Source organism: Amblyomma americanum, chromosome 10 (assembly GCF_052857255.1).
Source record: "Amblyomma americanum isolate KBUSLIRL-KWMA chromosome 10, ASM5285725v1, whole genome shotgun sequence".
Lineage (NCBI taxonomy): Eukaryota > Metazoa > Arthropoda > Arachnida > Ixodida > Ixodidae > Amblyomma > Amblyomma americanum.
In genome coordinates this window covers 43,741,085-43,760,975 of record NC_135506.1, presented here as the reverse complement: position 1 = coordinate 43,760,975, position 19,891 = coordinate 43,741,085, and the positions used below count along the sequence as shown (strand labels likewise).

Genomic DNA, 19,891 nt, shown 5'->3' with positions numbered 1-19,891 from the left:
ATATTTACATAGAAGCAGTTCTTGCAAAAAAAAATAGTAAATTGGGAGGCTCTTTTGCACTCAACGTCGCTGGGCTCATGCGCGAAAATCAGGATCTTTCTACAGCCATTTTTTACCAAATGATGAAGGGATTAGTGGATGAATGACAGCAACTGCGGTAAAAAGGTAAGGCTGTGATCAACAATCTTTAAGGTTATTTTGCCACATTTGTGGAGAAATAATAGCTCTCAACTTTTCAAAGCCCTCCCGGGAAGCGGCGGCGACGGCCTCAGCCTATGGGGCGCTCTCTGGCTATCACGTGACTCAAGCAGCCGATTGCAGTCATTGCATTTCCTTTTTATATTATTTTGGCTTTGATTACTAAAGAAAACAAGAAATACTGTGTACGACGCGAAAAAAACTTCCAGTAATTTAGGAGTTTTGCAGTTACAACAATCTTAAGCCTTTAAACAGTAATGCTAACAAGACTTTCAAATACTTTCAGCTGCCGCGCAGGTGAAATACGAAACCGAAACTACTGGCCAGCGTACGAAATTTGACTTGTGGAAGTGGCGTAACGTGTCTGCGCGTACCGACGTGTGCCCCTTCGGTGCCCGACGGCTAGTTTGAAACGCACGCTTTCTGGCACCTCGCGGCTTGCCGCAAGCGTCTTCTACTCCATCCTGTCGTCTCAAGCGTTGCGTCATGAGTAATGACAAAGGTCGGCGCATTTATTTCCCACGCTAACGTCACTCGGTGTGCAGCTTGCATGCTCCATTATGTCAAGTAGGCTTACATGACCGTTGGCAATCGCCTTCCCTGCATGTTTCCGCCGCGCGGCTAAAGTAACGACTTCGTGAAAATATTTGCAGTCCCGTCCGGCTGCTAGAATATGTCTGATGCCGAATGTTTAGTTTTTATTCTTATTTTTTTCTGCATGCGACGCGATATTCCACAGCATTCCGACACGATTTACGCGCATGATATTCCGCAGGCGACAGTAGAAGATTCGCTCAGGAAATCGTGGTGAAAATTAAACACAAAAAACAGGAGACAGTCTGCGATGTATTGAAGCACACTTCTTGGGTGGGTTATTGGACTGTGCAGCTATTCACGTCGAGGATGAGCCTAGTAGGAACGACACTGCGCCAACTAATGCCGGGGCGCAAGGCGGTGACCAAGTGGTCGCGGAAGCCCTCGCAGGTGCCGATGGCGATCGGCGATCGAAGACCGGCGAAGGAGGCCAGGCCTATGCGGGCGATCCGTTCGCGATATGTCACGCCTTGGGCCTGACCAGGTCCGACCTCGTGGATATGTCCGTGCGGCAGCTAAACTCACGCATGCGTTCCGCGGGCCTCAATGGCCAGGACACCCGCGCCATCAAGCACCTGCGGCGCATGCTCAAGAACAGGGGCTATGCAGCCATCTGCAGGTAAGGGTCTGACGCCTTTGCTTTCATGTTGTGTTGCATACTCTAGGCAATAGCACTGCCACCATTGAGGCTTTTAAACAGGAGCCATGAGATCTTAAGAGCAAAGAAAGGTGCACGCAAGAGATGTAAAGAATGCATCCTTGCATCCTCTTGTTTATCAGCATTGTATGCATGGGATTACAACCTAAACACACCTACACCGACGCAGCACCATGCCTTCATTTCAGTCTTCATTTCCCACAATTATTACAAGTGTGTTGAATCTGTTAGCGTGTACCAACAACTAGTTCTGTTTGTAACCTTGTTGTGAAGCTCTGCAATGCAACAGTACAAATTAGACCAGTGTGAACCTGAGCCAGCATTGCTATGCCCTGCTCTGTTCCTCAGGATTATTCTGTAGAATGCCAGCATACGTTTGTCAAATTTTTGAAAAACCTTCTTGCTTTAGCATGCCCCATTTTGTGTCCCCATAGACATGCAAGGACTTTCCAGAGCAGTGTGCCTCCTTAAAACAGCTGCTGTCCTCAAAACCTTCCTTCCTCTAGCATGTGCGCAGCAGAATCTTGCCACATTGTGACCGCGACGCCGTGTGATTGTGAGATGCCCTAGAGGTGTGCTCTGGATTATTTTCCAGCACCTGGTGTTCTTTTGGTCTGCACTGACATCAAACCGCGCACGGTGCGTTTTACCCTAAAAAAATGCAGCTCTTACGGTTGGGATTTGATTCCATACCCTTGGGTTCAGCAAATGAACACCGTAGCCACTAAGACAGGAGGGAAAAGTAATAATAAAAATTTGATGTTTGCGGATATTTTTTCTCATAAAATCCACAAGTGTTTGACGTACAGGGAATTGAGGGAAATTCATTTTTGCACAGTTTTTCTTGACGCATTTTCTCAGTAAAAAGGTATTGTGGCCTTAGAGCTTACTCACGTAGTGGGACGGTGGTAGTGCTTCAGTCTGTGGATTCCAACTTGGTGCATCCTTTTTTAATGCAGGACGCGCCGGGTTGTGCAGCGAGGTCACTTGGAAGAACAGAAAGAGGTGCTGCATGAGCGCATTGAGGCCCTGAAGGCCGAGAATGCCGAACTGGCTGCGGAGGTGGCACGCATCCAGCGAGATTACACTGGGCTTCTGGCTTGGTGCATTGAGCACCACGCGCTCACCACCGAACAGATCCAGCCATACCTGAGCTCCCCACTGGGTCCCAAGTAGGAGCACCATCAGGGAAGTTGTACTGGGCGTGCTTCTTTCTAGTCACTCGGCCAAGATTCCGTCCTGGCGTGTTGAGAGTGTTTTGTCACAGCAGGATGGGAACAGTGTGCAATTTTCTCGGACGTTGATATTCAGAACTAGAGGTTTAAGTTTTGGATGAAGTCAAGCCACGTGCCCACAACTGCGGTGCAGCCACTCATGCTTTTCGTTTGTAACATTTCTGCTTTGTTGTGGCCAATGTCTGCAGCAGTGCCAGCACACTGCCAGCTTTGTTTATTCGCTGGAAATGTTTTATCACAGCAATATGTAAATAATATGCAGTTATATACAATGTTGATGCTGAAAAGCAGTTGTTTAAGTTATGGCTGAAGTGAAGCCTTGGTTCAGGCGTTTGTGTTCCTCTTTTGCGATGTTTCTTCTAACCTGTGCAGAGCACTGCCAAACTTTGTTTTCCATTGCTGCCTTGTTGGATAATGTCTTACTCTACTACTTCTGCAGGGGTACTGCATTACTCTTAACACTGATAACCACATTGCAATACTGCGATGAAGTCCTCAGGAGAGCAACAGATGTCTGCAATGACGACTATCTTGAATGTTTTGGTGCAGCATCAGTGGTCGCTCACAATTGCATCTGTCTTAGCAAGTCACCTACAAATTACTCTAGATATTGATATAAATACACAGAACTGTCAATGTCGCATGGCTCGGGCTATCTCTCCTTGAGTAGACGTAGCACTTGTCATGCAAGGATGTGTATCCGCATGCAGTTCAGATAGGATGGACATTCTGTGCTCTTACTTATAGCTGCCTGTCAAAGAGGCCTGTACGTGATGAAGAAAAAGAACACAGTAACACAGTGCTGAGGTTGCAAACCTTTGATGCTAAGTTGGGCTTTGTTATGCAAAGCGTCAACTACAAATAAAGTGGTCTGAATTTCTGATCTGAAATCTGAAAATGAGACTGTTCAAATTTTTCCTTGTTGACACTCCAGTTGTGTAACCACACAAACACCACGAGCGCACTATACTGTGGACAAATAAATATCAACAGGGCAATTCTGATGTGGATTCAGAAATGGTGAAGACAGTGGTGGTTATAAACTGCAGCATGGATCATTTTCTCTCTCCCAAAGTACAATGCAAATACCCAAGAGATTACTGTGGCATTACTTGCCCCTATCAGTCCGCATGTCCATGCGTATGTATCAACACTTTAGCAGTTGTATGCATAGCTTTGATGAAGCTAGTTGTGAAATTAGTTTAAAACATGGTTATTGCCTGTGGTCAAAGGTGGCGCTCCGTGGCAGTTTGTCAGACAGTTGTCAGTGGTACCCTGCAACTTTTCTTCTCCACTAAATGCTTAGCAGAGCAGCTCATCTAAATGCCGTAGGTGGCATGACAGTATGCTAATCTCTGAATCTGTCTCAACCAGAGTGCAAAGTTTCTATACACAGGTCTTATAGGCAGTTCTGAAACTGGTGTCGTCAAAAGGTCTGATTGTATATGGATTTCATTTATACCTGACTACACAAAATCTGTGGCCTTTGTTTTGTTTTGCAGTTTGTTCCAAATCGCACCTAGGCTCGTAATATTAACGTGATCGATCGGTAATAGCACCATTGCAACAGGGGTTTCTAATTTCACCATTTTTATTCACAAAAAAGCAAATATCTTTCCACCAATAGAATATGCTATAACAATGCCAATAACGGCTATCAACATGGCTGTCACTGTGACTGACAAGTGGTATCCCGAGAATATTGCATTCGCTTGTGTGGGCTGGCTTTGGATGGTAGCTTGCCTTGGCTTGATGCCAGAGACCTGACCTTTGGGTAGTGGCCTGGGAAGGGTCGGGTCCATGGATGTGTTGACGCCAATGATATTGCAATGCATGAAATGCTTGCCAGCACTTGTGATTTCAACGTCGACGAGCTGTCCCATGTACTTGTCATCCATGGGGAGCAAGATCTGTAAGCAATGAAGGCTTTACTATTGCTTTTTTATTTTTTTAACCAGAAATTCACACTTTCACTACCAATAGCTGTCTTACAGTTGCTCTGATTTGAGATTACGCAGTCAGTGAAAAGAGAAAGATTGCAACTACTACTGCAGATATACACATTTTGTGAGAAACTTGCCGTCGTGGCTCAGTGGGTTTGGCACTTGGCTTCTGATGCCAAGGACATAGAACTGAATCCTGCCCGCGACAACCGCATTTCACGGGAGGCAAGATGTGGAAATGGCCATATGCTAAGCAATGCTAGCACACGTTAAAGAAGCCCAGGCGGTCGTATTTATATAGTCTGGAACCCTTCACCAAAGCACTCCTCATAGCTCACGTGCACAACAAATTCCACTCCGTACTGTACCATACCATCACATTTTGTGATAACTAGCCCATGGCTGCTCTCACATCACCAACTTTACAGATTTAAATCTAAAAATGGACTTATGGTCACCAAGCTAGAGCCTTGCCTATTGGCTGAATCCTATAGCAGAAAAAAAAAAATGGCTTATTGGTTAAACTCACCTGATAAATCACACACATAAGCAACTACTATAAGCAACAAAGGATATGTGAACAAGACAACTGAAATGAGAACAGCAAACTGAGAAGATTTTTGACAGGGGAGACTGAATACTAGCACACCTTGATAGCATTTTCAATTTGTGTCGTAAAAACTGCTTTTTGAAGGTGTTAGTGCATCATGCCTCTATTTCTTCTCCAGCATCTTATTATTTTTGTACTCTTGTGTTCGTGTTACAAGTATCGTGTTCGTGTTTGACTTGCTTCTGATAGTACAACAACCCGCAGTGTAATGCAGCTAGTGTATGGCTGACGTAGCAAGGACAAGGCTGACTGACTGTTCATCACTTTGCTGTTGAATAGGGATGAAATTTTGTCCCAATTCCAGAGCAGCAGTAGTACACTCACTTTCATCAAAGTTAACTTGTTTAATTCAAACTGCTGGTTTATTCAAATTGATGGTTTTGTCCGGTCAACGTCATATGTATTACAAAACTCCCATTAATTGGAACTCCGCATAATTTGAACCAACTTTCAGTCCTGGTCGAAATCCCGAGTGTCGGCTGCACCTACTCGGCAGGAATGGCTTACCTGTTCGTAGAACTTGTTGTGGCCGACTAGGTGCTTTTTGTCATGAGCTGTGTCAGTGACAAGGACTGTATGCCTCTGGCCAACCCGGTCACTGTACGGCATGTATGACTGAAACAGCTCAGACAGACGTTTCGTCCTTTCTTTAACCTACAAAAGGTGTGAAAAGGAAAAAAAATGAGCACATGCTGCAGTACTACCTTGTGCAATCAGCTGCCATGTGTAGCATTTGAACAATGCACACAAACAAACAATGGCCAATTTTTGGGGCACAGTGCTAAATGAAAGTTCTAAGGACCCTGAACCTTGCAGTGAGGTGAGGTAAGGTGTGCTGCTGCTTGTTCCTGATTCCTCAGCACAGAGGAACCAGAACACGGCTTTCCTTGGAAGCCTTTTCATGAAGACAGTGGAACCCAGGCCAGAAGTAACACTTCCAAAAGTGGCCATTGATAGGTGATAGAAACCTGATGCAGGCACAAGGATGTTTGTATGACAGCAGTTCAAGGGGGATGGGGGCACCAACTTCACTGTCATTCACAATGTTTAAAAGTGAAAGCTCTACTGGCCTAGTCAAGCCAAGGTCATCGGCGGCGCAATTTGAAATTCAAGTGGAGGAGCAGTGGAGGTGTGGCAGCCACGTGACATACTACATCACTCACCGCAGCTGCAACCGCACGTCACCGCCGTGCCGACCGCTGCACCGACCACCGCCTTGGCAGCTCTGGCCACGTGACTAAGCACGTGACTCACCGTTTGCTGGAAAAAGGAGTCTGTGCCACTCTCGCGGCATTCGCATTGCAGTTCTCGCTATGGACGAAGCGAGTTGGCCAGAGCCATCTACATTGTCCGGACAATTTTGCTAAACCACGCTTAGCCGAGCTAAACTGCAACCATTTGTTTTCTAGCCATGCAGAGATTCTCATACAAGAGACGTTCCAGCAGTGTTTGTAAAAAGGTCAGTACAACAACGCAGTTCACGCGCCGTTTGCTCACAATGTGCGTAGGTATTCGTTTCATGCTGGCCGCAGGAGTGCCGGGCCTCGGGTAGAACTGGTTGATGAACAGTGATGGGAACTTATAGTCTTGAACTAGCCGCATGGTCTCCTCAAAGTCCTGGGCAAACCAAGAGAAGTGTGCACTGTACGACGTCTCCAAACAGAGTGCAATAACACAGGATGCTGCGACAAGTGCTCATAATTTTCTAAAAAATTTTGAATTCGTTCATGACACCTGACAGAGTGTCTAAAACAATAGCCACTGCTTTCTGTGAGAGATAGATAGTGCCATTTGCAGTCGGAGAAAATAATATGCACATTTAACCTGCCGTGGTGGCAGCGCTTTGATGGAGGCGAGATGTGATAGACGCTCTTGTGCTATAAGGTGGCGGTTTGGGCTTGTTGGTAGTGCATGACGTATAAAATAGCGCAACAGCAGACAAGGACATGAAAGAACACACACGAGTGCTCGTGTGTGTTCTTTCATGTCCTTGTCTGCTGTTGCGCTATTTTATACGTCATGCTCTTGTGCTGTGCACTGTCAGTAAACATCAAAGATCCCCACTTGGAGTCCTCAATACAGCCCCTCTTTCTCCGTTCCTTCTTTGCAATGGATACCATGAGATGTTTAATGCACCTTTTCTTTCCTCGTAAACAGTTTTTACTGCAAATTTAAAGGTTATAGCATATGCTAAGCAACCAACACAGTACTTTAGCAGGTTTAGAGTCATGTTGGTAAGCTAATGCTAACTGAACATGTATTTTCAAACGATCTCAACATCATGCATTAACACTATGTAGAACTTGAACAGTCATCATCATCACCAGCTGGGTTGCATCCAGTGCAGAACAAAGGCATCTTCTAATTCTCTCCAATACTTCCTTAAACCAAAGAATTTTGCTGCTGCTTGATTCATGGTATGAAATGCAAAACAGCATCCCACCACTTACGTCTTCAGTTTCAGTGGGAAAGCCACATATGATGTCTGTAGCGATTGTGATGCCAGGAACACTGCATAAAAAGAAAAAAGTGGCAGGGTTTTAACCTAGTTAAACCGAGTAGACATGTGGAAGCATCTGTTCAACCGGTTTGGCTCATGGTTTTGCTTTGCTGGGTCGTTGGCAAGTCTGGCGACGATATTAGTTCGATAGTAGCATTAGTTGATGATAGCGACGATGTGCAATTCATTGTGCCAGAGTGAGCGTATTAGTTCCTAGTAGTAGTAGTAGGCAATGAAGATGACGATGTGTAATGCACATCGCAAAAATGTGTTTCACGAGGCGTGATCGGCTGCGGTGATAGCCCAGTGCTCTCGTGCAGTGGTCAGCAAAGCTAATTTGTTCACTCTTCCGTGGAAGTTCGAAAGCCAGTCGCGGCAGTGTTTATTTTATTTATTATTTATTTATTTGTTTATACTTTGGCCAAGGTCACCCTCAAGGTCAAGCGTCACATGAACTGGTGAGCTGGTTTGGCCTCGTGAAGTAGTGCTCTTGCACCACGGAGCAAGAAACCTTTAGGAGTGGAAACTCCGCTGTTTGCGGCGACCAGAAAAGGTCACAAGCCCGCGAGCCACTATCATGCTGGCGGCCTGGAAAGGAATTACCGCCATTTCGGTTGCCAAGGCAGATGGTTGAGCGTGTTGCTCCCGTTCGGACGCGCACGCCCGACTTCTATTGACTCTCGCGCGCTTCTTTACCGCTGGTAGCCCGAAGAGCAACTGGTGCTACGCTTCAACCATTTGAGCACAGCACAAAATAAAACAGGTTCTTTTCCATGAAGATGATCTGTAGCTTCTGGTTGTGCGCAGAGCTTTTGTTTGACACCCGCACGATGACTTTGATTGGATGGGTATAAGCGCTGCTGGCGCTCGTTGAAGGCAAACATGCCTTCACGTTCGTCGAGTATGTGACCACGCCAAGTTTCATCTGCTGGAGGAGAATGCGGGCATCGTACGGTGCAGCGTTTATGACTACACGTCAGACGAGAACGCAACAAGCGGCTACAACTTCTCACCTTGCTCACCTTGTCCCTAAAACACTTGTAACCGCTTTTGCAATTTCGAACAAAACACCTGCGTCCCATCTTAGTCTAGCAAATTCCGAAGGAGGCCGCACTGCGCGTAGCAGCGCTGTTAGTATTACGGCCCTTGAACAGACACCGACAAGAACTGTTGCTGTTTGTGCCCGCCGAAGCAAACACCCGTGTCGTCTGCTTTGAGCGCGCACCGAAGCCACCTGCCTGGGCGCTGCATTTTTTTTTTTTTTCGCTGCGGCTTCTACGACATGCCGCCACTGCATACGGCCCCGTCGGCGCATACAATTGTAACCTTATCTGGTTGCCTGCGCTCGCTCGCGCTTACGGGAGTTTCACCTCCTAAATGGTCTTCTTCCGTGTCTTGCACCAAAAGCACACGCACTCTCAAAAAACAAACTCAAACTGTTGGAATGAAGTGCCCTCGTGCAGCATGTTTTACCCGGCTCCACTGGCAGCAGTTAGCACCACTCATTACAGGAAATTGAAAAGTCCACACCATCTGCAGCAAAACCTCAACATCCCATCATGCATGGGAATTGTTATGCAATGCAGATACAGTTGACGCAGCAAAAATCCAGGGTATCTTCAGTACTCTGATGGGATCAGTTATAATGCAGGTTTAAGCACCGGCATCATAGATATCAGTGAATTTCATTTTCGCCATATCCTGACTTGGAGGATCCTCTCAAAAGGGCACTGAAGGCAACCCCATATGATTTTTGTTCTTAGTAAAATCTGATTGTTTGGTCTTCTGTGGCTGCATTGATGTTTGTTCAGCAATAGAAGATGCATTCGTTGCAGACGAATTTGGAGGTGAGGACAGAATATTTTTTCCCACAGCCCAATTTAAACTTGTTACATTGACGATATTGCTGAGAGTATTACGGACTATGCGATCACTGTTTAGAAATGGATATCAGTGTTGTCTAGTTTTACAGGTCTGCAGAAAGAAAGTACTTGACTTCACTGCAGTTTGCCTTTTCAAAAACACCTTGTAGCAGCAGTATCTGTGCATCATTTTCTGTCCTTTTGCAGTTTCTAAAAGCTCCATTCAGCGAACGGAGCATCTTTGTCATTAGAACACAGTTATCTATTGCCGTAAGCCAACATCAATTTGTCAAGCAGGCCAGGGCAGTAATACCCACGCTTTCCGAAGGTGGTCCACCACACTACGGAACTGGGCGACAGTGTACTCTCGCCGCATTTCATTGAGCACCGGGTCACTCCCAGACTGCACTGGGACGTGGAGGAAAGAGTACACACGGGGGTGGCTCAAGATTTCTGCCATGTCCTGTTGGAGAAAGAAAAAGTAAAAGAGGAAGAGTCAACAAGTTTGTTTTTTTTATCAGAATAAAAAGTAATATCGTCAGAAAAAATAAATGGAGCCCAGAAGAGAATTAAAAATTTTATTTCTTGAAACAGTGCACACCCGCCGCGGTGGCTCAGTGGTTAGGGCGCTCGGCTACTGATCCGGAGTTCCCGGGTTCGAACCCGACCGCGGCGGCTGCGTTTTTATGGAGGAAAAACGCTAAGGTGCCCGTGTGCTGTGCGATGTCAGTGCACGTTCAAGATCCCCAGGTGGTCGAAATTATTCCGGAGCCCTCCACTACGGCACCTCTTTCTTCCTTTCTTTTACTCCCTCCTTTATCCCTTCTCTTACGGAAAGTTCCCTAAAATAGATCATCAATAAAGTGGACGACAGTCTCAAGCTTGTTTCAAGCAAATATACTGTTGCTGCAAATAACGCGAACAAGGCAGGTGAAACAGGTACAGCAAAATGAGATTTTAGTTGAGGGAGACTGAATACTGCTAGCTCACTTGATTTTCATTTCGGTGACGTGAAGATCGCTGCGCGTTACTGTTGATGGACCCTGCCTGCGTTTATTCTTTAGCAGCTAATATTTTTGTATTCTTGTGTTTGCATCAGAGTTGTTAGGGTTTCATTTGATGGTGGCAGTACATATGTGCCATGGTACAGAAAAGGACCGGAGTCCGCATGGATAGGCAATGTCCGTTCTACTCATGGAACATGAACAACTGCATTTCTTTCTTTTTTATGCAGCCTTTGCAAAAGAAAAAGCTTTATTGCAAAGTGACATGAGTTGAGAAAAACTGAAGTTACAGAAGCGAGGTTCTACTGCACAAGCAGTCAAATTGACGGAAGGAGGGATGCTCACCTCCAAGTGGTCGAGGATGTACGGTGGGTTCGTCATGCCCAGCCTCATCATGCATCCCTCGGGGATAACTGTCACTATCTCCTGCAGCAGGTCAGGCAAGGTGACACCAATGTCGCGGCCATATGCCCCCGTGTCCTCCGAGGTCAGCCAGATTTCACGCACACCCTCTGGGGATTTGAAGGAGCAGATCACAGAGTTTCTCATAATTACCTAGGGCTAAAAAAAAGCGACTCTGCGGATTTTTTGTCCACCATGAAGAGGCGCAGAAGTGCCGAGAAGTGAACACTCTGTATTTGACCAGGCTGTTATTGGGCAGAAAGTGTGGATTCAGTTGCGACAATACGATATCTTGAGGCAAACCGCCAAGAAATCGTTGATAGTTTTCCCACAGGCCTAACATCGAACATCCACTGTGTTAAATTAATGAAAAAGAAGTGGAAAACGCAATAGTGAAAGAATTTAACCTGCACAAAGTGGACAGCATTGCAACGTAGCTGTGATTCTGCAGCAGAACCGACGTTTTCGCTCAAGCATTGGACCAGGTGTCTGCCTCCTGGCACCGCAGCAGTGGACGAGGTGCTCTTTTCGACGCTCATATAGATGGTGGCACCTCTTTTTCATGTAGGCAATTTTGAAAAGTCATGTCGCTATTCGTTAGAGAACTTGTGTGCGCTCAACCTACAGTTGCAGTTAATTCACCAGAGGTAGCGCTTGGCAGTTGAGCATGAGTTTGCAGATTCGATCCAGACCATAATTTCGGATATGATCCTGGATTTAATATGTCGGCAATTGATCCTGGTCTAGCCAAACCAGCTGACACTGTAAAATAGCTTTTGTCTGCCATGACACTGAAAGTGGACAACAAGCACATGTCAGTGGTATTCAGCGGAAGCTCTTTCAAAGCAAGAACCAGCTTGCTGCTGTTTTTGCATTTAACACTGCAAATACCTAAAAGAAAACTGATCATCGGTTACTACGCCTGTGTAATGTAGGATTCAGCAACGGCTATTTGCGACGCTGAATGAGTCATTCACTGTGCTATCGAGCGGCGCCCTCTATGTGCAGAGGTGCAAACAGCACAAGCATTGGTTCACACTGATGCGCATAGAGAATTCCACAAATTCATGGTGTGGATAGCAGTTCCACTTCCCTTTGCTCCTCGTTTCTCCTTCATGTTATGCCAATGCCACCAATTCCACAGAGCTGGGAAACGTACCCATAACTGGTGTCACTGTGAAATGTATAACAGAGTGGCCTTACCTTCAAACGCCTGCTTTGCCCGTGCCACAAGCTCGTCAATCGGGTAGCTGCCCAGGTCTCCCCGGGCATGTTTTGTCTTGCAGTATGTGCAGCGGTTGAGGCAGCTGCAAATGAATTGGCAATAATTTCCTTTGCCCTTACATGCTCAGATGCTATTGCAGCTGGAAATGAAGTGTAAGCAAATAAAATTAAATGCAAACTCTCATCATGCATCGCTAAGATCAGTGATGTAACAAGCCAGCTTCAGCTAGCAGTTACTGAAGGAGTTTGTGAATAATTCAAAATTTTCAAAGCGTGAATTGAATATCCTCCTACATATTCAATTCACTGAACGAATCAAATAGTGCAAACTCAAGATTACTCCAAATGAATCGAATATGCTTTCAAGTTCTTGAATAGTTTTAAAATAATTGGCGCAGAGTTCAAAAAAGACGCGCCGCAGCTTTCTTTGACAACTGTTTCAAAACCAGGGCACACTCCAACACCTCGCAGCACGCTGCTGCTATTGGTCTGCATGGGATGGAGGGTTCTTCTCCATGATCTGGTCCATTCGTGTGGTGGCATTGATAATGCTCATGCATGGCCTCCGAGACTGGTCCGCATGGCAGCGTTCGGGTAGGTTTAGCAAACCATGACTTGATGCCAGATCTCAGGGGGCAATGGCTCATAGGTAGCTGTCACCCACCCTTTTACTGAGACATGGCACTAGTTAATTCACTGTCACCATCAGCAGCAAATGGCAATTTTCCTATACTGAGACATAAAGGTCAGAGAGCTAATACTATATTGACCTAATGTTATGCATCCCTAGCAGGGATCAGTGTAGCAGCAATAACTATAACTCTATAAATTATAGTACCATACCGTAGCGCTGCCATTAGTGTTTCACTGTTTAGCATAACTATTCATTTCGTACAAACATTCACTACTTGTGCGAATATTTGTAAAAACATTTTGTTCGTATTCGATTTCATATTTGATTCAGGAGCAAGGCTACACTATATTGTATTCGGTATGGAAAAAGTTCTACTATTCGCATACTTCTAGCTACTGGGTATGCAATAGATATTACATTACACATCTAATCAGAAATTACATGCATAAGTTGTTTTGTATCATTTCAATTATTTGTGCTTCCTCGTAGTTTGCTAATACATAACATGAAATTCAGTATGAGGCAGTGCAATCAGCTCTATTTCAAAGCATAATGAGAGTAAATGAATAAAAGGAATGCGAAGCTAAAGAAACCGAAGAACGGAAACGATGCGCGAGTTAAATGCAACTTAATCATATATTGCACACTATACAACATGAGTTAAGTTTCTCCCAGAAAGTCGCAGAGTTGACATGAGAACCTACAATTAAAATGGTACATTGAGACAGTTGCAATTCCCACATGAAACCACACACATCTGTGGAGTCTATCTCTACTCATGAGTTTGGCTATGACAACAGAGAATACCTGTGGCACTTCACTGACCTATGTGGAAAGAACTTGCACTCGCTAAAAAGTGAAGAAAATGCTCAGAATGCATGCATTATTCGGTAAGCTGTACAGATAGTAGTAAACATGTTCCCATTCACCTTTTTACTGAATCCTGGATCTATGCTGTTCCCAAGTAAGGAAGTGTTCTAAACTAATGCAAAACAACCCAGTGCCACGACCTTTTTTCCACTGTCATGGCCTTTTTTTTTAATCCACTTGGTCTACTTCCACTTTATCCACTTTTAAGGCTTAAAGATTGAAGTGCTTGAGCTGCTTGCACAAGATTATTACTGGGCCGCGAAATCACACCACATCAGGTGTACACTAATTTAGAACCTAGCTTGTGCAGAAGCATCTACCGCTAAAAGGCCAGCTGCATCACAAGACGTGTCGGGGCTGAAAGCTCGCAGCCATTTTATGAAACGCATGAAGGATGCGACTGCCTTACCGTACCCTGTGTTGATGGCGATAATCTCGATAAGGGGGTTGCGTCGGATCTTTGGCAGAGTCAGGGGGGCACCGCCAGCTTTCCGCCGGCCATCCTTCTTGGAACCCAGAAGCCGCACAGAGTTTCCTGCGTACAATGCAGATCCTTAGTGCCCTGTACATCTTGCTTGAGAAGGGGCACTGGGATGTCCTAGTTTCTGAAGTCAGAGTGAAATACAAGTTTTTGCTGACAATTTAGAAAATTTCAGGTAGAAAACAGGATAGCGAATAAGAATAAATATGACAAGTTACAAAATAGCAGCACAAGAATTCTAAGCAGTACAGTTTTCAGCAATGTAGATCGACACAAAATTATGACCTGCATAGTGTCTTTGTAGGTATATGTGAATGACTGTAACCAAGAAGAAAGGTTTACAACCAAATGAAGAGAATGCTTGCATACTAAAAGGCATAGCAGACTAACAAGATTGCAGGATTCACATATTATCTGTATAGTCACACACTTGTCAGGTTCATTTAAAGGGCCACAGAAAAGGGCGTCTGAGCTTGGCTTTAAAATGCTTGCACTATGTAGAGTACAGGCTACCGAGCGTCCATGCCGTGTACGAGACCTCAAAAGCGAGCAGGAAATTTACAATAAATTTTTTAAAATTCCCGCTTTCGCACCTCACCGTGACGTACAGTGCCGGGCTTTCGCGCGAAAACCTGGCAGACGACGTCACGTCTTGCAGATGACGTCAGCAGCCGAAGGTTATCACTGGTTCACAGCGCCAAATTCTTTCAGACGTCACATGCTACTGCGGCCACTCCATGCGCACCGCAACCGGCAGAGGAGCGCCGCCGTTTTGGCGTGCGAGAGGAGAGGGAAAGGCTTGAAGACGCGGAAGTTCAAATTTTGTCTGCGTATAACTCAGCTTCCACAAAACGCATTAAAATAATTCTTGCTGGGGGATAATTATGGACCGTCGTCTTTTAACATCCCAGACGTATCGCACCTTTATTGAGACCCCCTTTCTCGGTCCCTTTAAGGCTTGTGAAGTGAACCCTGAGCCACAGGAAAGCGCACACACAGTAGCAGGCTGTTTTGAGCCACAGACCACTCATAAATGATGCCATTGCACTGCACACACTGCACTTCCCGCACACTCTAGACAAATGTGAGGACTGTATGAAAAAAAAAATGGTATGGTTTAAACGTAGTTAAACCGAGTATACGTGCGAAAGTGTGTGTTTAGCCTGATTGGCTAGTGGTTTTGCTTTGCTCTGGTCGTCGGCACTTCTGGCAATAACCCAGATGTGTAGATCAGAGCGAGGTTAAGCTGATCTAATCTGTTCACACCGCAGATTGACGTTGATGAAGATGACGATGTGCAATGCACACACAGTGTGAGAGTGTGCTGCAGTTTAACACGAGGCGTGTTCAGCTGCAGTGATAGCCTAGCGCTCTTGTGCAGTGGCCTTTGAAGCTGATCTGTTCGAGCTGCCACGGGTTCGGCTCCCAGTCGTGGATATTGGTGTGATTTTCTTTTTAACATAATGTGGCATCGTGGTTGCTAGGCAACGGCAGAAGATCCAAACATGACAAGATTCTTGGTCGGTGTTGGTAGGCATATGAGTGCTCTCACACTGAACGGGGCCTCGTTACTCCTCACACCAAGCTTCAAGACCAGTTAATTTTCTTGCCCGTCCTCGGGCTGTTCTCACTACTTGGTCAACAAGAAGCAAAAAGGATTCGATCTCCAGTGTTGAACAAACAACCAGACACAGGCACAGGCAGCCATAATGTCACTACTCATGGGTACATAGCAGATCGGGCTTCAAGAAAAAGAGGCAACATTCTAGTCTGCAAGGTTAAATAAACATTTCTTAGTGAAAAGACAGCATGCGTAAGTTACATGCAGAGTGGCTTTAAGTAAGTATTTGTATAACAGACAGGAGAGCATGCTATCGAGCTAGTTGGTATTGCATGCTGTGGAGAAGTCACTGTGAAAACTAGATGAGCAACAGGCAAAGAAAGGACAGAGAAGACAATAGCCAGCCCCAGTGAATGCCTTCTTTGTCTTTTCCTCATCTGTCCCTCTTCTGGTTTTTGCTCCAATTTTTTCACAGTACAACAGACAAGCACTGTGATGTTTCTGTCTATGCTGGAACCACATTTGATGGGGCTAAACTAAAGCTACAAAGAAGTTGCAGACAGGATGCAATGACTTGCCTGGCAGCTCCAGCTGCCTTCAAAGTGAGATAGTCTTTTTCACCACAAATAGGTCCAGCAAAATCAGCAAAATGCAAAACTGGTTGGGGCTCAGCAGGTTTTAGTTGGAGTTGACCAGTCCTACCGAGCAGTAAAAAAGCTTTAAGCTATATGCTTCCCTCGCAGCAAGAAAAAAAAACAAAGTGAGAGAGAATTAGAGAGGCAGACAGAGAGAAAGGGCTCCCATGAGCTGCATTATTCTGTGACTTAATCATTTCATGCAAGTTTCCCATCCACATTCAGCCAGTGTGATGAGCAATTTCTTAAATGCTACTTATTTGCACTCCATAAGGAGAAAAGTGGAGGGGGGGGGGGGGGGGGGGGGGGCAGTTTGATGTTTCTGTGAAAAATATGATCCACTTGGCTCAAATTCACACCTCACATCTTGTGAAACGAGACCCTCACAGACTTCACACTGGATTAGTGGTTGCTTCAAGCACCTTTGAGCGTCTCCTCGACCACCTCCACAACACGGTCAGTCTGCTGGACCCCCACGATGCTCAGCCCGCGGAGGTAGTTCACATTGGGGGTAGCCTGGGCCACGCATCCTGCAACCACAACTCGCTTTCCTTCTCGCAAGCCACTCTCGACAGAACTGCGGAAGTGGTCCTCAGCGGGGCTCTTCACCGTGCAGCTGTTGAGCAGCCACAAGTCAGCACCGCCTGCATCATCTGTGAGGGGAGAAAAGGTCAGGGACTTTCTATGAAATCATTTTTGGGTATGCAACTTTCACCAAGTGCCTGTTGACTGCAGCAGTGAAGAAGTAAGTGGCAAAAAAAATTTTCTGGTAGGACTCACTTCCTGTCATTCTTATTTGAAGCCACGCAGTCTCTGTGTGCCCCAACATGGAAGAATGAAAGAGTCCATAAGTCCCCTTTAAAAAAAGAAAAGCCCAACAGCCAGCTTTTTGCGAACCAGGACAGCTGCTTCACCCATCTAGCTCACGTGACCACAGGTTTCAGGTTTATTCCCAAGAGTGCCCACTGCTTGGCTCACTTGGACCACATTCACAAGTTCAGCAGGTGAACCTGGAAGCCGCATTTGCAGCTGACTGTACTAATGGTCTATACCAGCAACAGACAGTAGTGTACGTCCTTCGTCAAAGGTCTTCAGGCAACAGGGTTTGCTTGAGCTGTGCACAGGAGACCTTGACGGCAGCCCCAAAAGACCAAAACGGTGAAAGGTGACCATAGGGGTTCTCTTCACATTACACAGACGTTGAGCTTGAGAAGTGCCATAATTTAGCGCTCCATTACACAGTTAAAAACTAAACCATGTGCTGGTAAAACCTTTGATGAAGGATGCACAATGAACCACAAAATGTCGTAAGCTACAGAAAAATCCAACACATGAACACTGCTGTGAAGCAGCAGTAACCACAGAGCAATTCCCTCACCGACAATGGTGTATCCTTTGGCAGCCAGCTGTCCTGCCATGTATTCGCTGTCAGAACTGTTGTGGGCACAGCCCCAGGTCCTCACATAGATCTTGTGCGTGCCTGTATGATGCGGAATGAAATCCACGCACAACATTAGGCCACCACATACAATATGTCGCTCAGTTTAGTACTGATGCGTATTTAAACACGCTGCACAACACAATCAAAGGTCAAAGTACTACAGCAAATACAGTCGGAAGCATATGTCTACAGCATGTGTGTGCGTGAAAAAATAATTAATTGTAGCACTGCCTCATACTCTGTCATCTGGTATTGATACCACCAAATGGAACATGCAAGTCCTCTCATATTGGCTCGTACTCTGTGTGAATGGCTTGCGAGACAGCGCCAAAATTAATTTTTTTTCCACACACCCACACCCCGTAAACTGCTGCTGCAACTTGTACATATAAATAAGTAACGATATATAACCAGGATCAACACGGATGGCGTTGGATGCCAAATGGATGGCACTATAGTGAGGAAAGGGTTCCACGATGGGCACACTGATGGCTATGTTGCTGTTAGAGCTACAGCAGCGAATCATTTCTGTTTGCCTTTACAGACAGAAAATCAGGTGTTTGTGTGAAAGTCGGCCAACTGCACGGTGTCTTGCTCGGTGAACAATTGAACAGTGCAACGCAAGTCACGTAATGCTGTGTTTCTGTGGCCAAGACGAGGCACAGCTAAATGGTCATGAATAATAATAATTGGTTTTTGGGGGAAAGGAAATGGCTCAGTATCTGTCTCATATATCGTTGGACACCTGAACCGCGCCGTAAGGGAAGGGATAAAGGAGGGAGTGAAAGAAGAAAGGAAGAAGAGGTGCCGTAGTGGAGGGCTCCGGAATAATTTCGACCACCTGGGGATCTTTAACGTGCACTGACACCGCACAGCACACGGGCGCCTTAGCGTTTTTCCTCCATAAACAGACCTTTAAAGGAATAGCCCGCACGGAGGACACGATACCATTTCTTTTCAAGATGCCAAATCAACTAGGCCAATTAATCAAATGATCAAATCAATTAATTTCCGATCTTACACGCACAGATGAAAGGGTCGTAGAAGAAGCCTGCCGCTGGGCTACTTGAGTCTACAACCCTACAACTGAAACTGCAATCAGCCAGAATTACAATCACGAAAACAGACTAAAAAGCCATGCTCGTCAACGGAGTGCCGGTGTTTTCGTTTTTTTTTTTCTTGAGTTCAACCATTAAAATCGGCAAAGAAATTCGACGGCAACTCGCAAATCGCAACCTTTCTAAAAGCGCGCTGCATCACCGCAGCCCCGTTTTAAGACCTCAGCACTTGGGCTTGCCATGGGATGACTGTTTGTTCAGGACAGCTAACAGTAACAACAAAGCCACCCGGGTCAATCTCCAGTTCCACAAGTCCTTACCTTTGATGTCTTTCATCAGCTCCACAGCTAGCCAGTACACCAGTAGCAACAGTTACAGACCGCCCACCCATTTCGATACTGCATCCCCGAAGTGACGAAGCTCCCTTTTTGATAAGCCATAACTTATAAACAAAAAGGGCGCACTAAAAAAAAGAAAAATGTAAACAACTTCGCTCACGGATGTGCATGCGTTCATGTTATTCTGAACCTGTGCGCAGAAGATCACAGTAGTACACGATGAAAAGCTACTCACCAGGTAGAAAGCTGTCACCAGTCGCTTCCAACACGTCTTTTCGTCTTTTGACTCGCGGGATCACCTCTCGGCGCGTCGTGGGTGAGACGACGTCTTCGGCCGATCGGACGATGTCCTCGATGTCTTCGACGAAACCACTCGGGCAGATCTCGGGCATCGCTGCTACGCGATCGCGGACCTCAGCCGGAGATCGAGGGAACGATTTCGGTGTGCGTTACCACAGTCTTTCTTTTGCGTACAATGCGAATTGTTTTGAACGCGCATGTTACGCGAACATGAGCAATTAGCGTTGAATGCGCATCGCCACCAACGCGAATTTACGTCTGCTCGTACCGCACATGGCCGCCGCCATAATGTACACACGGCAGACAGAGGGCAGAAGCGCAGTCCATTTCAGGCTGCTTTTGT

The 19,891-nt window shown here is 45.8% G+C and overlaps 2 protein-coding genes across 4 annotated transcripts; one reads left to right on the top strand and one right to left on the bottom strand.

Annotated features, from left to right (window-relative positions):
- The first annotated feature begins 554 nt into the window (after positions 1-554).
- Positions 555-4,628, top strand: LOC144107458 (transcription factor MafK-like). 3 transcript variants are annotated; one of them, XM_077640460.1, is made up of 3 exons: positions 555-700; positions 1,087-1,411; positions 2,410-4,628. In XM_077640460.1, exons 1-3 carry the CDS (start codon positions 685-687, stop codon positions 2,624-2,626), a joined length of 558 nt encoding a protein of 185 aa, XP_077496586.1. In that variant the 5' UTR covers positions 555-684; the 3' UTR covers positions 2,627-4,628. The 3 variants fall into 3 exon arrangements, with proteins under 3 accessions (XP_077496586.1, XP_077496588.1, XP_077496587.1); XM_077640462.1 differs by having other exon boundaries at positions 1,183-1,411; positions 2,410-2,763; XM_077640461.1 differs by having other exon boundaries at positions 1,174-1,411; positions 2,410-2,763.
- LOC144107455 (threonylcarbamoyladenosine tRNA methylthiotransferase) lies at positions 4,259-19,855 on the bottom strand. The gene is made up of 11 exons (XM_077640454.1): positions 19,484-19,855; positions 17,790-17,891; positions 16,834-17,064; positions 14,149-14,269; positions 12,210-12,313; positions 10,950-11,116; positions 9,918-10,063; positions 7,689-7,749; positions 6,736-6,855; positions 5,746-5,892; positions 4,259-4,595 (listed from the first exon to the last, which is right to left on the bottom strand). Exons 1-11 carry the CDS (start codon positions 19,638-19,640, stop codon positions 4,281-4,283), a joined length of 1,671 nt encoding a protein of 556 aa, XP_077496580.1. The 5' UTR covers positions 19,641-19,855; the 3' UTR covers positions 4,259-4,280.
- Between the last annotated feature and the right edge of the window lie 36 nt (positions 19,856-19,891).

Coding starts and splice junctions, on each gene's coding strand:
- LOC144107458 (XM_077640460.1), top strand. Junction 1,412..2,409: donor GGCTATGCAGCCATCTGCAG/GTAAGGGTCTGA, acceptor TTTTTAATGCAG/GACGCGCCGGGTTGTGCAGC.
- LOC144107455 (XM_077640454.1), bottom strand. CDS start 19,640: ATGCCCGAGATCTGCCCGAGTGGTTTCGTCGAAGACATCGAGGACATC. Junction 14,270..16,833: donor GGTCGAGGAGACGCTCAAAG/GTGCTTGAAGCA, acceptor CATTGTACGCAG/GAAACTCTGTGCGGCTTCTG. Junction 5,893..6,735: donor AACGAATACCTACGCACATT/GTGAGCAAACGG, acceptor CACCTTTTGTAG/GTTAAAGAAAGGACGAAACG.